This window comes from Trachinotus anak, unplaced genomic scaffold (genome assembly GCF_046630095.1).
Source record: "Trachinotus anak isolate AG129_WGS33_773 ecotype Australia unplaced genomic scaffold, CSIRO_AGI_Tana_v1 ptg000013l, whole genome shotgun sequence".
NCBI classification, from domain to species: Eukaryota; Metazoa; Chordata; class Actinopteri; order Carangiformes; family Carangidae; genus Trachinotus; species Trachinotus anak.
The window spans coordinates 23,445,636-23,464,291 of record NW_027273864.1 but is presented as its reverse complement, the minus strand read 5'-3'; the positions used below and the strand labels follow the sequence as shown (position 1 = coordinate 23,464,291).

The 18,656-nt window shown below is 42.1% G+C and overlaps 1 protein-coding gene across 9 annotated transcripts in view; it reads right to left on the bottom strand.

The window, feature by feature from the left end:
- Positions 1–18,656, bottom strand: part of tead3b (TEA domain family member 3 b) — a 29,622-nt gene that overhangs the window by 7,254 nt on the left and 3,712 nt on the right. For 6 of the 9 annotated variants that reach the window (XM_071493728.1, XM_071493727.1, XM_071493730.1 and 3 more), the window contains exons 3-5: positions 7,973–8,224; positions 1,024–1,088; positions 115–177 (exon numbers count right to left, since the gene is read on the bottom strand). In XM_071493728.1, coding sequence (XP_071349829.1) covers positions 115–177; positions 1,024–1,088; positions 7,973–7,979 — 135 coding nt within the window. In that variant the 5' untranslated portion in view covers positions 7,980–8,224. Of the gene's footprint in view, positions 1–114; positions 178–1,023; positions 1,089–7,972; positions 8,225–18,656 lie in introns of those variants that run through there. The other 3 variants (XM_071493734.1, XM_071493735.1, XM_071493732.1) reach the window with 2 other exon arrangements.

Genomic DNA, 18,656 nt, shown 5'->3' with positions numbered 1-18,656 from the left:
AAGAGGAAAAAGAGACAAGGAGAGAAAAGACAAGGGAAGAAGGAGAGAAGCCGTAACCAAAGAGGAAAGAGACGCTCAGTCAGTGTTGCCTGGAGGCAGGCTGGTGGCACCTACCTTTATACCCGCCTGGTATTCGCGAACTTTCTTCCGTGCTAACACCTGTATGTGACTAGACACCTAAAGGGGTGTGAAACAGTTTTTGAGCATAAAAACGGCATTCACTCACATACAAGCACACTCAAGCATGCAAGCACAGACATGTACACACACACACACACACACACACACACACACACACACTTACAGTAATAACACACAGTTTAATAGTTTAATAATCAAAGTTGGTGAACTGATGATATTCTATGTTTTTCTTTGTATCAGCTCCCATGAAAATACCACAACCAAAAATGACTAGATACTATTATGAAGTATTGTCTGTGTAGCCTGATACTGTACATCTTATTCCTCTGGCCCACAGACCTTCACAGTTGTCCAAAAACCATTAAACCTTCTACTCATTAGACAACTAAATGTGTATTAATCCACCAGTGAAAATAGTCCCCAGCTAATGCATTATTTACTCTTGTTGAAGTCACATTTGCTAAAAACGAGAGTCCCCAGCTATTTTAGGAAATTAATTAGTTAAAAAAAAAAAAAAAAAAAAAGATTTATTACAGTACATACAAATACATACAATATATTTGTGATGCTTTTCTACAGACTTAAGTATTCTGAAGGAACCAGTGGGCTTGAGGCTAAGTGTCACAGACAAGGAGGTAATTCATGAAATATTGTGAGACATCTATCAAATTGTTGGTTCTGGCTCAAAAATGATGTGTTGACAATAAAACATTTGTTATAAAGACTTTTCCTTTGAATTATTTGTAATCTTCTAAATTTCGTAATTAAGGAGCAGTAATTATGATCTTGTGATGTCAGTGTTATGACTTGGATGATTAACTTCAGCCAAACCCATGCATGGTTATTCTAATTCAGTCATTAAAGTCAGTGAAACTTGTTTACCTGTTTTCTTGTACGGGTTTTCCCTGTCCTCAGCTTGATGTATCTCGCTATCAATTCATTGCGACCTGTAATCAAAAACAAAAAACAAGGTCACAGTCAAAACAAGAATACACAAAGACCCGACAGAAACTGTAGCATTGGTGGGTCACTGATCATACCCTAAACTGGACAGAAGGTGGCACTCAACTCATACCTTCAATACATGTCTCATATGAAAAGAACAGCAGTGTGACCTTTCCCAGAGCTCCTCAGACCTGGGGCAAACTCACTATTGACATGGGTCACAGGCCACAATAACACCTCTGTTTCCTACAGGAGACTTGCAAATTAAAGTTTCATCTCTTAATAAAAATAAGGCGGGTATCAAAGGTTGATTTTCTGGTCTCACTCCTCAGTTTTCATTATCTTGTTTCACACCTCCTTATCGTCTGCTCACAAGGTACTGTAGCCTAATTACAGAGAGCGCTTAGAAAACAGAACCATGTTTTTCATGACATAACATCTACTCTCGACATTCTGCACAAACAGGTTGTGCAGAGAACGGGCTTCTATTCTGGGCTTTCATGGTCCCCTTTACGTTCAGCACTGAGCATGTGCTTTAACAGGCGCTGCCATTTTAGGGATCAAGCAAAAATCTACTTTAGCATATGAGAAGTGCAAAAAAGCATTATTATGTTGTCTCAAGGGAAAATCAGTCCATCATTCTTCCTCACTTCTTTTTGTTGCCAAGTCATGCTTACTGAGTTTCTGCGGCTGAAAATTGGGCCAAAGGGAGAGGTTGAACCACTGTGTCATTATGAATAATGACCTAAACTCTTCTAAACTTGCTGACAGAAATTTTCACCAACAAAAAGTGGTCAAGATGTGCTTTCTTAAACACACACACGGACACACACAATAGACTGTGTTTCTAGGAAGCCTACAGTTTAACAGCTTTCAGAGTATCCAGACACATAATGACAGGAGAAACAAGTCCTGTTTTTTCACACACTCTTTAGTGTTTGGCTTCCAAAAGGCCCTGGTTAGTGCAATTACCATAAAAGTACTGCAGGCCCTCTCCGACAGGCTTGCAGCACTTGCCGTACTCTCCAACCAGTCCGCCCGGCGGTCGGCCAGCAGAGCAGAGCTGAACTGTCTGCCGATACTGAGGTAGCCCCTCCCCTTCTGCCCCGGGCCAAGGATGGACACGCCTGCTCCAGCGCCTCCGCATTCCTAACATTCCTCTAAGCCTGTCACATCTGTGCTAGCCAGTCTGATTGGCCTGGGCCTGCAAACACAGCCAGAGCTCAGGCCAACACACACATGCTCATATGCACTTCCAGCTCTAGGAGAAGCAGGGGTTAGAGCAGGGCTGAGGGCCATTAGGGTTGGGGTAGGGGGTCGTCAGTTAGGGAGGCAAAAGGGGCAGCTGATGCAGTAACTCTTGGAAGGAACACAAAGCCATAACTGTCTCTGCCAACAACTGCCACCTGGCAGCAAAACAGCCCCTTTTCCCAAAACAACACCACTGTGTGACCCTGCATTCAACGGATGGCAGCACCTGCTGCAGACCATCCCAGCAGAGGATGGCAGAGAAAGAACAATGCCAGTTCGACCCCCGCCCAACTGTCACTCTCAATCTCTTCAGCTGAGGGGCAGAGAGGGAAAAACATTACATGGTCCCAACCACAGAGCTCGGCTATGAATGTCACAGATATCTCATTGCAAAGTATTGTATACAGAGCACAGTATGAACTAGGTGCTACAGGTTTAAGATAAGCGCTTGTCTGAGAATGGTGAGGTTAACTCAGTATTGTGCAGAGCTGGTCAAACTACAAATTCCCAGCAGACTTTCAAGCGGAGGCCAAGTACAACCAAGCTGAACGTGTTTTTTTGTTGTTTCTTTTTTACAATTAAAGTGATCATGCAAATGATTTAAAAGATATAAGCTCATTTACTTTTATCCTAACATATTTTCACACTGTGGAGCACAGTAACACCTTGGTATTGCATATTAAATCAAAAATGTGTTTCATCTGTTCAATAGTAAAGTTCTGTGGTCGTGAGCTGAGATGATATCTGCAGCTTTACCACAACATCTGGTTGGTTTTTTGATATATTAAATCACTGCTTTTGTTTTATGTGATATACAGTTTGCTCCTGAGAGAGGCAAATAACTCTGGTGTTTGATTTCAATGTTTCAAATAAACTTTTATAAAGTCACGTTATCAGGCACCACTTTTGCTGCTCTGTGGAAAAAGACAAACTGGATCTTGATACTGTAAATCATGATACTCTAAAATGATATATAGCAGAACGTCACGGTAGGAAAAAAGAATAGTCACTCAGGAGTCCTGTGTTTACCCCAGGCACAAAATGCTCTGGATCAATAAAATCTAAAGGGTGAGTTCATACCTACAAAAACAGAACCTGCAGCTGGAAAACATTCACTTTGGCTAAAAAATAAAATCACAATATGATGTAAAATCTTTTTTTAAAAAAAGGTCCTGGGACTTCAGAGCAGCAGCTACATGGTATGCCCCGGGACATTGCATGGATAATTAGTACTGTGGCCTGGTTTTCTTAGATCAGTAGACAGGTTATTTTAGTTGATCATACTTTTGACACACTGCTTTCTCAGAACCCAACAGTTCAATTATCAGGGATATGATTTCTGTGTTGTCATTCTGCAGCCGTGGCAGCCAAGATCTGCTCAGGCTTGACATGGAGGTGGGGGTGGGGGTGGGGGTGGGGGGTTTAGGGGGTGTCAGAGGGATGGTGGAAAGGCTGGCCCACACAGCAGAGGATCATGACAGGTGCATACAAACAGACACACTCTTACAATCACACGCACAGCCTCACTTGTCCTCTTTGTGAGCTGCTCCTGATTCCAGTGTTGATTGCTCAACACCCACTCAGATCGCTGCAGGCTGCCATTCTTAACCTCTTCCCTGACAGGACACGCCCCTCTTTTTTCTTTTACTACATGACCGCTGGAATTTTCCACTTCCATGCGAGGATAGTGAGCAAAAAGGTAATCTCTCTTCACTCTCAGAACCACCACCACCCCCCTTCTCCCCCACCTCCCTCCTCCATCTCTCCCGCTCTGTCTCTCTCCTGAACCCTTTCTCCACCCTTATTCTTTCCCCTCCTCCCTTCTCATAACATTGAGGTAATCCTAAATTGCTAACATACTGCTCAGCCATGACTGAAAACATTCCTAACATCTCAGTGAGGGGGCTGACAGGGAAGCACCAGGCATGCTCAGTCATCACTACAGGCCCCCTCTCTTGTACCTTTACGCACATGTTTTCTCACAACTTTGCACATGCACTGAACCTGCTGTTAATTCTTAATGCAGCTTTCAAAGGTCAGAGCAGACATTATGCCTCCCTCAAGCACTTAAATCTGTCTCTTTTTTTCTACCCAGAATGCTCTGCAGTAGTGACAGCTGCAGGGCTGAGAGAGAGGTGTGTGTGTGTGTGAGCTTGGGGTTTGACACACCTGTCGAGGCCAGAAAACGCAGGTGAACAACATGTCAGCACAGACCCAGAACAAAACAAGACAGGCCACATTTCTTCAGACACACGCACACTAGTGAGGATATTCCTCTGAACTGTGGGTGTAAAATGTGCCGGCTATTAATTGTCGCAAGAACAAACGCCTCTGAGCCACAGCGATTGCTTTTAGCTTATTAAATTTTAAAAGACGCCGATAGTGACAGACAGTCACCTACTGTGCTGGTGAATTTTCACTGGGACAGTGAGCGTTTCCTACTCTCGCTCAGTGGAAAATCAAAACAGTAAAAGGTTTGATATTTTGGGAAGTAGGTGAATATGGTTTCCTGCCAGGAGTTAGATGAGAAGATTGATACCATTCTCATACCAGTCTGTTAAATACCACAACCACCATAAACAGGGGGAAACAGCTAGCGTGGTTAAATCTGCTAAATCTGGTCGGCAGATTTAACAGATTTAACTCACAAGCTCAACAATTATTTTGTATCTTGTTTGTTTTCTCTGTATATAAACCAGAGAGGTGCTGGTGAGTGGACTTTACCTTTGGACAGAGCCGTTTCCCTCTGTTTCAGGTCTTTATGCTAAGCTAAGTTAATTGGCTGCTGCTTTAGCCTTATGTTTACCCTATAGACGTAAGAGTTGTATAAAAAAAAGATGAAAAAGATGATCAAGCTACTAACAAGGATGATTTCCTGAGAGTCGTGGTAGAGTTGACACTTACAGATGCAGATAGAAGACAGAAGAGCTCTAATATAATGCACATTTTAAGAAAAAGCTTTGACACACAGTAGCAGATGGATTTAAACTGTCACATCAGTGATTACATCACAAACTAGAGTTAAGCCTCTTGAACATGTTGTTCATGTTCAGAAACAACTGGACTGGTTATTAACATGTGTGATTTATTAAAAATGAGTGTTATTCTCCTTTGAACTCTTGGTCACCCCTGAGCTGCGTAAATGACTGGCAATGCTGCTGGGAAGTCTAGACAGGTTTGTAGAGCATAGAATACACGTGTATAAAGCAGTCCACTTGCTAATGGAAATTTGCAAAGGTTTCCCACCAACAAAACGCGCACACACACACACACACACACACACACAAAAAAAATCCTGGCCGTAAAAGTGGAATTCCCAATGGGAGGGATGACTTGCCTGCTTTCGGAGGCCACTGGGAGTCTGAGACTGCAAGGTAGACAGCATTACATACAGTGCAATCGTTAACATTCCCCTAACCTCACGTCAGGGCAGCTTTTAGATGTCTGAGGTAATCACCTTGTCAGAAGGCTTCTTCTGGGGCATGCCTTGGCTCTGCCAGCAGAGCCTCAGATGACTAATTGTAAATGGAGAGGGTGTTTAGTGCTCTAGAAAAAAACAGGCCCTTTAAAAGGGGTCCTGAGCATTTATTGCTAAGGGGGCAGGTTTGTGCATGGCCTGCCTCTTTGTTGACATTCTCGTGGCAAATGTATGAAGCCTGGGACTCTATACTTTTCTGCTACACAGAATTGAAGAGTTATTGAGCTTCAAATTCAAGATGGCGGCAGTGGTTTATGCTAAAGCTCTTTACATAAAACTCATTTTAAAAGTATGTTGTAAACTACTTGTGTCAATCTGGAAAATTACAGACTCTTAATAATATGTTGTTATGTTTCATTGCAAGTCTTTCAACACTAACTAAAATGAAAACTTGATCAAATCTAATTAAATTTGAGCACATTAATTTCTGCGTAACATGAAAAATGCCAACTGCAAACAGACTGAATGTGTTATCATTAGTCCAACAGCTTAGATATGTTTTTTTTAATCTTATCTGTCTCTCTGGGTTGCAGCTAAATATTTTCTATTAATAATCTGTCAATCCTTCCAATCAATTAATTGTTTAATGTGAGAAAATGTTAAGATCCTGCAGCCCAAGAAAATGTCTTCAAATGTCTTGCTCTGTCCAACCAAGAGTCCAAATCCCAAAAATATACAATTAACAATGTAATATATACTTGACAAATTACTTAAAGGTTAAATAAATCTGAAAAAAATTATCCTGATTAATATTATGTTGATTATTGATCAATCCACGACTGGTTTCCTCACTATATTCTCCTTGAGACACATTCAGAGTAACAACAGTAGCTGCAACCGTGGCGGAGTTATCTCAGGTATGTGCTTGTCCTTGAATATCAAAATGTGCCTGACAAATGAGAGGATGAGATTCCATCTTGTGTGAATCACGCCAAAAGAATCCCATCTGACGTCAAGGGCAGAAAAGCCACCCAAAAAAGCCAGCGCTTTTTAAAACAAACACTAATGCTTCTAAAATACACTGTCTGAGACTTTGGTGGCCATGATTGATGGTTTTTATGGTTGCATTGAAGCTGGAATCAATTTTAAGTTTTTGAGACATGATGGACAATAATTAAAGGGCAGGAAAGTCTTACAAAGCATGGCTTGAGGGAATTGAATTACGATGGTGAAAAGAACATAATTTCTCAAAACCAAAAAGAGGTTTGTTGAGGACAAGGCCAAGTAAAACAGTAAAGGAAGGAGCACAATTCCTGTCAATCAACATTTACTGCTGTTCAGCAAAATTTCCAACTTCAAATGCTTAATCTAGTCAAAGAAGCGTGCACTGTCTGAACAACAGGAATGGGAAAGCGGGATCAAAATAATGAAAGACAAATGCCTTCAATTTCCTACACCTGGATGTCGGTGAGTCTACCAAAGGTCTTGCCAACATATCCATCTGGACTTTTTCAGGACATTAAGGGCTCCACACCTGCAATTTAATGAACACGCTGCAGGAAACAGAATTACTATTCTGAAACCATATGGATGTTTAAAATCTTCCACAGAACAGCATGCCAATGGGATGTTTTTGTTCCTGAGTCTCGATTCACGCTGTGCTAATTATTGCTAATTTAACTAAGCCATCCAGCATCAAAAACAACACTTGTCCAGGAAAGAGCTCCAACCAGTCACCTACAGGCCAAACTCCACCTGATGCTCAGCGATAAAAAAAAAAATACAAAGAGCAGGTTTTACCAGTGAAAAAGTAGAGAGGAAGAGAAGAAGCCATAAAAGAGAAGGCATAAAAACAGACAGCAGAAAACAGACAGGTGTAAATCAAGGGGAAGGGAGCTGAGATTTTCTCAGGACAGCAATAACCAGCTCTGAGAGCGCTGGTGAGACTGGAAGAACCTGCCCCTGGGTCACAGCACAACAGGTACAGACTTGTAACAGAAGGAAAACATTTGCCTCTGTGCTGAAGATGTGACACGAGCACAAGAGGAAGAAAAGTATTTTTCTCATTTCTTTTCACGGTACTATAGTGGATGTTTGTTTTCTTTCAGCCACAAATCTCTGAGGAATGGATGGTTTTCTTATTTTTGCCACACTCATTATGGAACTGATTTCCATGTAATTGTTGTTCTTTTGTTTCTCTGGCTGTTATCCACTCACCATACATCTTTCCCTCATCTGACAGGATGATTTTCCTCCTGCCACAGGGAGGGTAGATGGCGAGGGCCTCCTGGAAGCTCTGCTCAATATCTGGGCTCCAAACGCCCTCGGCGTCCCCGTCCACGGCCTTGTCCTCGTCCCCGTCCAGCCCATCTTCTGGGCTACCGTTGGTGCTCCACTCGTTAGACGCAATGGTGGCGGCTCCCCCTGGGCCCGACCCCGAGCCCCAATATCAAAGGATCTGTAGGAGATCTGTGGAAAACAATATACAAGTTACAGAGCATTCATTCAATAATGATTAGACAAACCAAAGCTGATGATACTTCCACATTTTGTTCAACACAATGAACGCCACTTTCATGATTTTTGAAGATTAGTCTACAATCATTGTAGGTAAAAAGATAATGTTAACAAACTACTAACTTGAATGTCACCACCACCACCACAAGTTTCTGACTTTCATTTGATTTAGCGCTTACCTCTTCTACAAAAGCCCGGTGCAGTCTTATTTTGACACTTGTTAGCAACTTGCCTTTTTTAAAGACACATTAAAGCTTTAAAAAAAATCAAGAGTGGGGTCCTTACTGACGCATTTTATGTTGCAGAATGAAATTCTGTTTACCTTATTTCAGGTATCTAATCAAACATCCATTCAAAAAATCATAAACTTCAGGATGAGGGAACCCGAAGTTAAAAAGTTAATTCCTCTTTGATTGGATCAGACATATAACTACCAGGCACAGTTTGTCTTATTAACATATTATTTTTGTGACTTTTTTGTTAGGCAGCTATTTGCAAAAAGAATGAGGAAGCCGAAAAAAGCGTTTTGGTGTTTGAGCTGGTTGAGCAAGTTTCATGAATTCATGACCAGTGTTTGCCCATGGCTGCGGCTCACAGACATCTTAAGCCGTAGGTAAAAGAGGTCAGCACGGTGATTGGGTTTACAATATAGTGGTGGTTGCCAGAAGGATCAATAAAATACAAGAGAACACGGAGCAGGGATTTGATAAAATTAAGTTGAGTTATGTCTACAACCTGATTAACAGCTTCCAACAGTGTGAGCCGAAATCCTGCCAAGTTTATCTGCTGTTTTTACTTTAGAAATCTACATAAATTGAGTTATTTGTGTGGCTGCAAAGAAGGACCAGAACTATGAGAGTTCATGTAAAGCATAATGAATATGCAGCTTAAATAAGGAATGTCATTCCTCCATAGGTCACAGTTTTGGCTTCCTTCAACATTTTCTTTATTGCAGTCATTAAATTTGTATGAATAAACAATGTTAACCGTAATTATTACTATAATTTCCTCAATTTTATTTCTCTGAAATGGCCAAATGAATTCAAGATATTCCATAAAACGAAGTTTAAAGACCTCACTAATCAGCACTGGCCTCAAAGAATTCTTGTGGTCTGGGAACTGTGTCTCAATGTGGTTGGCTTATGGCTGACTGCAGGCAGAGATCTTAAGTATTTTTCAAGCTGCCTTTTCAGTATTGCATTGTTTCTCAAATGGAAGTCTATGAGGTAACCATGATCCTCTAAGGATGCTTGTGTTTGTACTTTAGCATTTCTGCAGATGCTAACAAAAATAAAGTTTAACGGATGAATACAGAGTGTTCCTGTGGGAAAAACTGCAATGATCAAATTATATGAACATTTAGAGTTCCATCATAAAATTTAAAAAAATTATTAAAGATTATCTGTTTCTGTAGTTTGTTGACCTTTCTCTTAGACAGGTAGAAAGTCAGTTAACAGTTGTTCTTATAACATAAAAATCAACCCTGAAATTAAATGTCAGTTGTCACAGCCCCTTTTTTATCAAAACTGTGTGGTCATTAAGTTATTTTATTTTATCTGCATATATTTGTGATGGGAAAGAAAGTCTACAATTTGAAATGCAAAATATAAATTAAATGAAATATGGAAATTCATAATATCCCAGAAATCTCCCTTTATGTCTTCTGCCTCCTCTTCTGTTTATTTCTCAGTATTTAGAAAGGTGCATGTGTTGTAATTGCTCCAGGAACAAACTGGTGAAAAAGCAGAGGTGGAGGATCAGTGATGTTTCCTCTCTCTTCCCATCAGAGACAAGCGGACCAGTGATACTGCTCTGACAGTGATATTCTACCACATGTAACATACAACATGACGTTAATAGACGTTTGACAAATATCCACAAGTCAAGCTGCTAATTTTAGCTGAGAGGGTAATGGTTATGGCGGATCCTGTGGAAGAGGGTCACAATGTTTAAACTCAACACTGAAACTGAGCGCTCATCAGCAGCTCAAATGATCCGTCTAGTCCTCACACATCACACGGCTGGATCCCCACCAAAGACGGCAAACTACACATGACTAGAATCTGGGTTCGTTCAATCATATTCTGTCCTGCCAAAAGGCATGATACTTTATAAAAATCAGTATTCAAAGGACAATGACAAAAACCACAGAGAAATGTCTTCTCTGGTTCCAGCTTCTAAAATGTGGGGAAATACTGACTCTCTTTGTCTTTTATCATAGTAAACTGACTGGACTGTCACATGAAAAAGCAGATAAAAATCAACACAGCAACTAACTCATTAAGGACAAGATTAATCATCAATTATTTTCTCGCCTAATTGTTCTGTCTGTAGAATGTCAGGTGTCATTTATAATTAACAGCAGCTCAAGATGACATCTTCAAATGTTCAAAACCCGCAGATGCTCAGTTTACTGTCATGCATGACAATGAAACGCAACAAACCTTCACTTCTGAGAAAGTGGAAACAGCAAATATTTGTCATTAGTCACTGTTGCTTGAGAAATGACTAAAACGTTAATTGTGGAAAACTGTGTGGGGCAATTTTGACTATTCTCTAACATGTTAACTGGCTTAACAAATATTCAAGAATAAATAATTCAGCAGTAATGAGAATGATTGTTAGAGCCACTGACATTAATACTAGTGTAACCTTTACATGCACATTTCTGTCTCAGCCTCAAGTTTAACAGATGCTGCCTGTGCGGTCTAGTGGTAAAAACGTCTTTCAGGCAGGCCAAAGTACTTCATTAATGAATGCACAGGTGCTATGGGGCAACAGCTTCAGTAAAGCCTGGGCAATAATCAAAGACTGGTGGCACAGTGAGGCAGGGAGCGAGGGGCAGCCACTCTATTGTTCATCTCCAATTATAGCAGAGAAAACACTGCAAACCTCCTTTGCACTGCGGGCTGTGAAGAGCAGGAAACACTGCTCGGGGTAACACGCAGATCTGACGTTGTGGATGGGGCTCCGAGTGCTCACAAGGGTGCGTTCAAGTGAGGTGCTGCGAAAGAGAAGCTCTTCACTGAGAGAGGGGCCTGAATTCCAGACATGTCCTTATTAAGAAAGGGCTGCGAGTGCTCACTGTTTCTCCTCCTGCCTCCCTTGTGTCAACCCAACGCCCTCCCTCCCTCCCTCCTCTTACCCCCCCCCCCACCCCCACCCCTCCACCCAGCACTCAGAACGTCTCTACCCAAATAAGGACAGGAGACCAGGGGATGCGTGTATGGGAGGAGTGGGTGGTGGGTGGGTTGGTTGGTTGGCTGGGGAGCAGAGGGGGAAAGGGGGTGTGTATGCGTCGTGGTGTGGGAGGAGGAGGGGGGGTTTGTTGTCCAATTTAGGCGTCCACTTTGAGGTCTGGAAAACAGTGGGATTGTTCCAGCTGGAATGCAACATCAGCAGTGAACACGCTCCCGCTTCGTGACGGTCAGAGCTCAGACTAGAGGCAGGGCATTGTCACTGGAGCCACTTTTCAATACATCCTCTGGTGGAGTCACAGGATTTAAATCAGGACAATAGTCATGACTTCATGAAAAAAAGTGAGAGCTACATAAAGTCACAATAACAGTTTTATGGACTCAAATGCAACAGCTAGTTTGACAATCGCAGAGAGCTCCAATAAATTGCTTCAAGATGAAGACCTTTGGGATTCAGTGTCGAACATGATTTACTGCCAGTGCGTCAGCTGTTGTAATAAACATATTGATTATATTAAAACAGCTCTCACAAGCACACTGTAATATCCCTTTGAGCCAAGTTTGGGTGAGAAACTCCATAACATAGTAATGACTCACACAACAAACTAAACTGTAGATACATGAAGTTGCACTCATGAGCACATACAATACATAGAAACAGTAACAGAAAACATACAAACAGCCCCATGTGGGCTGTGATAATAAGTCATTTAATTGTATACAAAATTAGTCTGCAACTATTTTGATTACTGATTAATTTAAACCAAAAAAAAACAAATGATCCTCAGTTCTCAATTGTGAGGGTTTGTTGTTTTATGTGATAATAAGTTTAATATCTTTAGGTTCTAGGCTTTTGCTCAAACAGTAAAGGATATTTGATGATACATCTCGGCCTTTAGGAAATTGTGATAATCATTTTTCAGTATAAACCCAACAAGTGATTGATTAGTCAAAAAATAATATGCAGTGGAATGGATAATGACAATCAGCTGCTGCCATGCACAAACCTGTGGGACTGCATCAGGCGTTTGCCAGATGGCAGCGTTTATTACAGATGTTGACTGAATGACACGCTGCTCTCACATTTAACACAAAAATCAAGGACACACCTCCCCTCCCACTTTCTGGGATTCAGGCCACGGGACTCTGAGACCAACATGCTACAGAATTCCAATGTGCTGCAGGAATGTAAATAACGCTGCAAAGCTATGCGCCTTGCACGTTCATTCAAACAGCACCATTCATGCACCAGAATCCCTCTTCCCATTTTTTCCAGCCCTGAACGGAGCGATCACATTGCAGTCTGTTCTCAGCAATCAGCTTATCTCTGCTCCGGCTCCATCTACGAACCAACCAGAGTTTATTGGCACCCATACTGTGTTTCCCTTTCCCTCCCTAGACAGGACTGTGTGCGGCAAAATGTCCCAATGAATTCCAGTAATTCTACTGAGTCACTCTCAGGCTGCCGGGTCACATGGAGGAAAGCTGTCGGTGCAGCCTAATCCAGGAAAGGGATTCACATCACAGACATTTGTTTAAGTGTGCCACAGAATGTAAGAAATCCCTTACAAACACCTACAGGCTGGAAAACAAACAGAGTCTGTGTGTTTCAGTAACAAATGGACGGCCTGACATTCAGCATTCGGCACAATAACCCTTACTCAACCAGAAAAGGCAGAGATGACAATTTTTTTTTCAGTTTCATCTTCCACTGAACATGAGATCATCTCGGTGCTCTCAGATGGACCAGCCAGATGGATTTCTACTTAAGCAGTGGAATTCAAAGACTACAGTGAGGCAAGACCTTGAGTCAAAATTACTCTGTCATGTCTGTGATTTTTATGGCCTGATGGCAACATCTCCTCTCCAGTCCACTGGTGGGAAAAAAACATTTGTTGAACCGACCGGAGTTTAAGACCAAACAGGATGGATCACAGAAATATATTGAAACGGAGACTAAACAGCCCACCATGAGAGCCATGCGAGCCCATTGAGCTAGGACAGCAGTCTTACTACCAAGAACAACCCTTAGGCACGTTGTGTGTATAGTAGGTGACTCGTAAGTTCAATTTTTTTTTTTTTTGCTCCTGCAGTTTCTTTTATACACACACACATTATTTATTTGATTCTGAAGACCTTTAAGTTAAGTGTTTCAGCCGCTGTCTCTCAAAGTGACTGGACTTCAACAGAAACTGGCTCCTCCTCATAAGCAACACAACAGTGAGAAGAAACATTTATTTTAATGGTGTCAAGGCAGCCAAAGCTCCATGCAGAAAAACACAACCGTTTTGATGTTACTTGTTAAACATGCTGTAAATGCCAGGCAACTACACAACAAACAGATATGTGCATTTTTTTCAGGCCAGTTCAGACAGAAAGCTTGGTGAAGAAATCGTGTAGTTTTGCACTGTGGGACCGGAATCATGAAATGGCAATGACTAAAGAGGCCGCTGTCTCTATGCACCTGGCCCGATGGATTCAGGAGAGATGCATAAACCAAAAACTGATGCAAACATTAGGTATATTCGTGATATATTTTCTCCAGGTGAACCCATCTGTCATCCAGCATCTTGTCCTTGGTGTATGTCTCCTAAAAACAGGAGCATCCAACCCGACCGTATTTAAAATGTGATTAATCAGGGGATCAGATCATGTAGAGTTGTAGGTGCCTTGGAGCCCCTTTTTCAATACATCAGAATCAGAGATATCTAACAAACTTTCTTCACTAAGTACATGTACAGTATATGAACGAATGAAAGAATCTGTTTTGGTGCCAGTGTCAGTACAATAAAAGAAAACAGAGAAACAGAATAAGAATAAGCATTTGTTAATTTTTTTGGCCCCTTGTTGGACAGAGCAGCAAGCTGTGAAAACAGCACTGACATATTAACACCTTCTCAAGCTGATATAGCGTGTTAGCAAACAGCGGCTTTACACATCCAGACACTGTTACTTTTCATTGGGAGTCATGTTTTTGGCAAACCAATGAATGTAAAGCATTATTCCTCTCTCCTTTAAGCTCTGTTTAGGTCTCTACCAACTCCTGAGGGAAAAATCAGGCTCTTTAGCTGCCAAATGCTCCACCATGTCCACAAGCTAGTTGTTAACTTACTCTGTCTTCTGTTTGGTGCTGTACAGTACAGTGTTCAGTGGGTTTATAAGAGCGTTTTGCCGATGAGAGCGTTCAGACTGAACCAAAACAGTAGCGATTGAGGGCTGTCAAACCAAAACGTTGAACTGAAAATAGCTCAAACAGCTGAGGGGAACTGCAGAGTCAGGTGATTATTCTCTGAGAGCTTACCCTCCTTTACACTGTACATAGTCATCTCATATGTTGTCGACAAAAAAACACTGATTATAGCAGCTTTAAGATAAAGATGAAAAGGCATCATAAAAACTAGACATTTCTGATATTGATATTGAAGTTAAAGAGGTAATAAAGAACTTTAAATATTAGACTAATGCGTTTTGGCTTGTGGCCTCCATCAGGGTCACCCACAAGCCGAAACATGTCACTCTAAGTTCTTCTGTAATCTGCAAGTGTTGTTGGAGTTTTGACCTCTTTAGACTTTTTCCTTTCTCTATGCACCTTGGAAGTGGGTGAAGTTGTGCCAGAAACCTCTTCTTTGCTTCTATATTGACTTTAATTAAGACATTTTTTAAGTATAATTTCTTGTTCTTGAGGTAAACTGTTCATTTTTGGTCATACCACTCACAAGCACAATGTGGAAATCAGCTTCCCTCTTCTATCCACAACTCTGTACAATCCCATCACCATGACTCAGTTCTATTGACTCATGTCCCAAAGCAGATTGTTAACAGATTTCCATCAAATCTGTCTCCTCCACTGTTGATCCATCAAGCCTGTTGTGTTTGCATGTGTCATCAACGCCCACTGTCAGAATGTACGTCCCTCCATCTGTTTGCTAACCAATACACTACAAGATTTATCCCTGTCCTTAAAATCGCAGCCTTTTTTAGGTTGCTGCTAGAGTTGGGACACTTGTTGGCAAAGAACAGACTCCTGCTGGGAGCCAAAAGCCCCCCCCCCCCCCAACCTCCTGCTCAGCTGAGAGTTAAACACACCTCCACCAAACTTAAGGTTTATACACAGTAACAAATCTGCAGCCTAAAACTCCTCCACATGAAAACCACAAGTCTTGTTAAGGTTGAAGGGCGCTCACAGATGTAGAGGGAGCGTTAGCTGTCACAGTGAGACCCCCTCCACACACACACACACACACAGACACACACACTAACACCCAGCCACACAAACACACACTTGAGGAAACAACAGGACTTGGCGGCAGAAGGAGCAGCTGCTCTCTAAGGTCAGATTACAGATAAAGAAAACATTTTAGGTTCCAGGCCAGGAAAGCTGCTCTCTGACAAGAACGGGAAACGCTGCCTTATTCCTCCTGACACACAGACACACAGACACACAGACACAGATGCATTTACAGCAAACACACATGTTTAACAGCGTTACTGCTCTTTCATTTAGGGGGTAAATTGAAGGTGATGAGCTGGCTGGTGATACAGCCGCCTTCCTCAGACTCGTGGAAGCATGAGCCTCATCTCCAAAAAAAAAAAAAAAAATCAGAGTCACCACCCTCCCTTCTCCCTCCTGTGTCTGTGTTTGGCCCTAATAAATTCTCTCCAGCTTCTCCAATAACTTCCTCCTACTTCCTATCTGGCACGGCGCTCAGGAAACAATCAGAGCTGAGAGTGAGAGGAGGGCTGGACAGCCAACAGCTCACACGGCAAGAGGCAGAAAGAGAGGCAGAGGGAAAAGCTGAGACAAACACACACACACACACACACACACACACACACACACACACACACACACACACACACACACACACACACACACACATCAACACACATGCCACATGCACCCCTTGTCAAGTCAAACATTTGCAGTTTGATACCAGCTGCCCAAGAAAAATAATAACGCTCAAAGCCAACGTCCTGCACGCAAGAATGAACAGCCACATTGTCTGTGTGAAAGTGATCTGAGCTGGAACAGTCTGACATACAGTTTTTTTTTGTTGTTGTTTTTCTTTAAACATTCACACCATAAAAATCACCACAACTGACTCGTATTTGTTGTTTTCTTGTAAACAAATCACACAGTGTGGAAACGGGCTAGCTCACTCCGAGGTAAGAAGAGGTTACTAGTTTCCTAAATGAGTCAGTGTGAGACTCAGGCGGATAAATAAGTATCACACGTCGAGCCAGAGCATGAACATAAGGCCTGATTTATTCATTCATTGTTCTATTTTAACACTGGATGCTGCTGGCTATGTGCTCTACCTTCAATTGTCACACTTTCAGAGAATTAAGCCTTAATCCAGCTGAAGAGGGAAAGACTGACACAAAGCGGAGCGACTGCGCCAGAGTCCTTTTTTTTTTTTTTTTTTTTTTTTTTTATAACAGCCTGAATCAGCATTTTAATCGGAAATTTTCCAGCAAACGTAGCAGAGAAGCCATTCTAGCCTGAATTGGTCATTTTGTGGTGAGGGGAGCGGTTTGAAGCCATAATCTGTGAAACCTTTAAGACATGCATAACTTCGCAGCAGAATGCACCAGCCAATAACTCATCTAACCGTAGAAATTGTGGAACAAGGCATTAAAAGCAGCCATGGCTTTGATCAGGGCCTTATGGAGACGGGTTTCACAAGGAAAAACTATGATTAGACATTTAAAAAACTTGTTGCACTGTTGTACATTTAATGTATGTACGCATACTCATAAAGGACTGATCGTGCCTCCCAATCACTCAGACACCTGTGTTGTTTTGTATTACCCACAACCACAACGAATAGCTCTGTGCTGAAGAAGGAGATCATCCCCCAACCCAAAACACTCTGAGCACAGGGATTAAAGGGGTTTCACATGAGTGCCCTTGGGTCACTGGAGCTCCAGTGCGACACACAGGCCACACACACACACACACACCCGTCTCTGAAACCCCAGACAGGCCCAGTGCAAAAGTGAGCCTCCTGTTATCTATAATGGAGGCTGAAGGTGCCACAGACACTGGCACACACACTGTAGCCTCTCAGACATTTCTTTAGAGTACATTTATGTGGAACATCACTCGCAACAGTTGGTTGCCAGAGAAAGAACAACTAAGACGTTTAGCAACTTGGGGACAACTGACACAAAGGCTACACTGTTCTAGGCCACTCCCCGGCTCCTCCCCTGAGTGGTCCGAACAGGAGGCCAGAAGGCTTATCTGTGAAAACCTCATGGTTTGGAGGATATGTAAACATGTGCAGTGCATTAACGTGAATACAATGTTGATAAATTGTGTTACTGGGGAGTTTGAGAATGAAGTAACTGGTGTGTTACTCTCAGCCGGTATTGAAATTTTGCCTTTTTCTTCACTGGTTGTCTCACTGTAATAAATAGCTCAAAGCACAGTACGCTCTTCATCAACACAAGTGCACTCTTTAACCCAACCGCTGCTAGTTAGGGTCAAGCTTCATATTGTAGTCCAGATTGTCATTAATGCCCCACTGCTGAGAGCTGCAGGCTTTTCTCTGAGGCCTTCTGTGTGCTCACCATGCAGACATAAGTGGTATTTGTTCAGATCTGGGCTGACAGAGGGGTAAGTGTCCACCATTTGGACGAGCACTTCTGGGGATGGTGCTAAAAACCAACCGAGCTCTGCACAAATGGGCAAAAGCTCATTAGCCATTCTTCTGTGGGTTTAACACAAACGGGCGAAGCTGCTGGTGACAAACGGTCAACAGACCTGCATCCAAAGTAAACACTCTGCGGCGCACGGAGAGGATGCACCTCAGCTACAGACTCTCCGCAGTTTCTGATCAAACATATGTTTTAAAAATCAAAAACATCAGAGGATTACAGATTTTTTTTTCCTTCAACCTCATGAAGAGAGCACATGCTCATTAACTCTTCCCTCTGATAAACGTGAAGGAACACAGCTGGGGAGTGAAAAGAGAGAAAACAGCCACTTTAAGGGGATATGCCCCCAAGTAATCTAATTGACCTCCCTGACATGGGTGAAGTTGTAAAACTTTCCCCTCGCATTTAACTCTCACACGAGTTCAGAGCGTACACGTTAAATCCACAACGGCTGAGAAACATAAAGTATGTTCAAAGAAAAAAAAAAAAAGACCACATTCAACACTGGGAGGCCTGATACATCCATG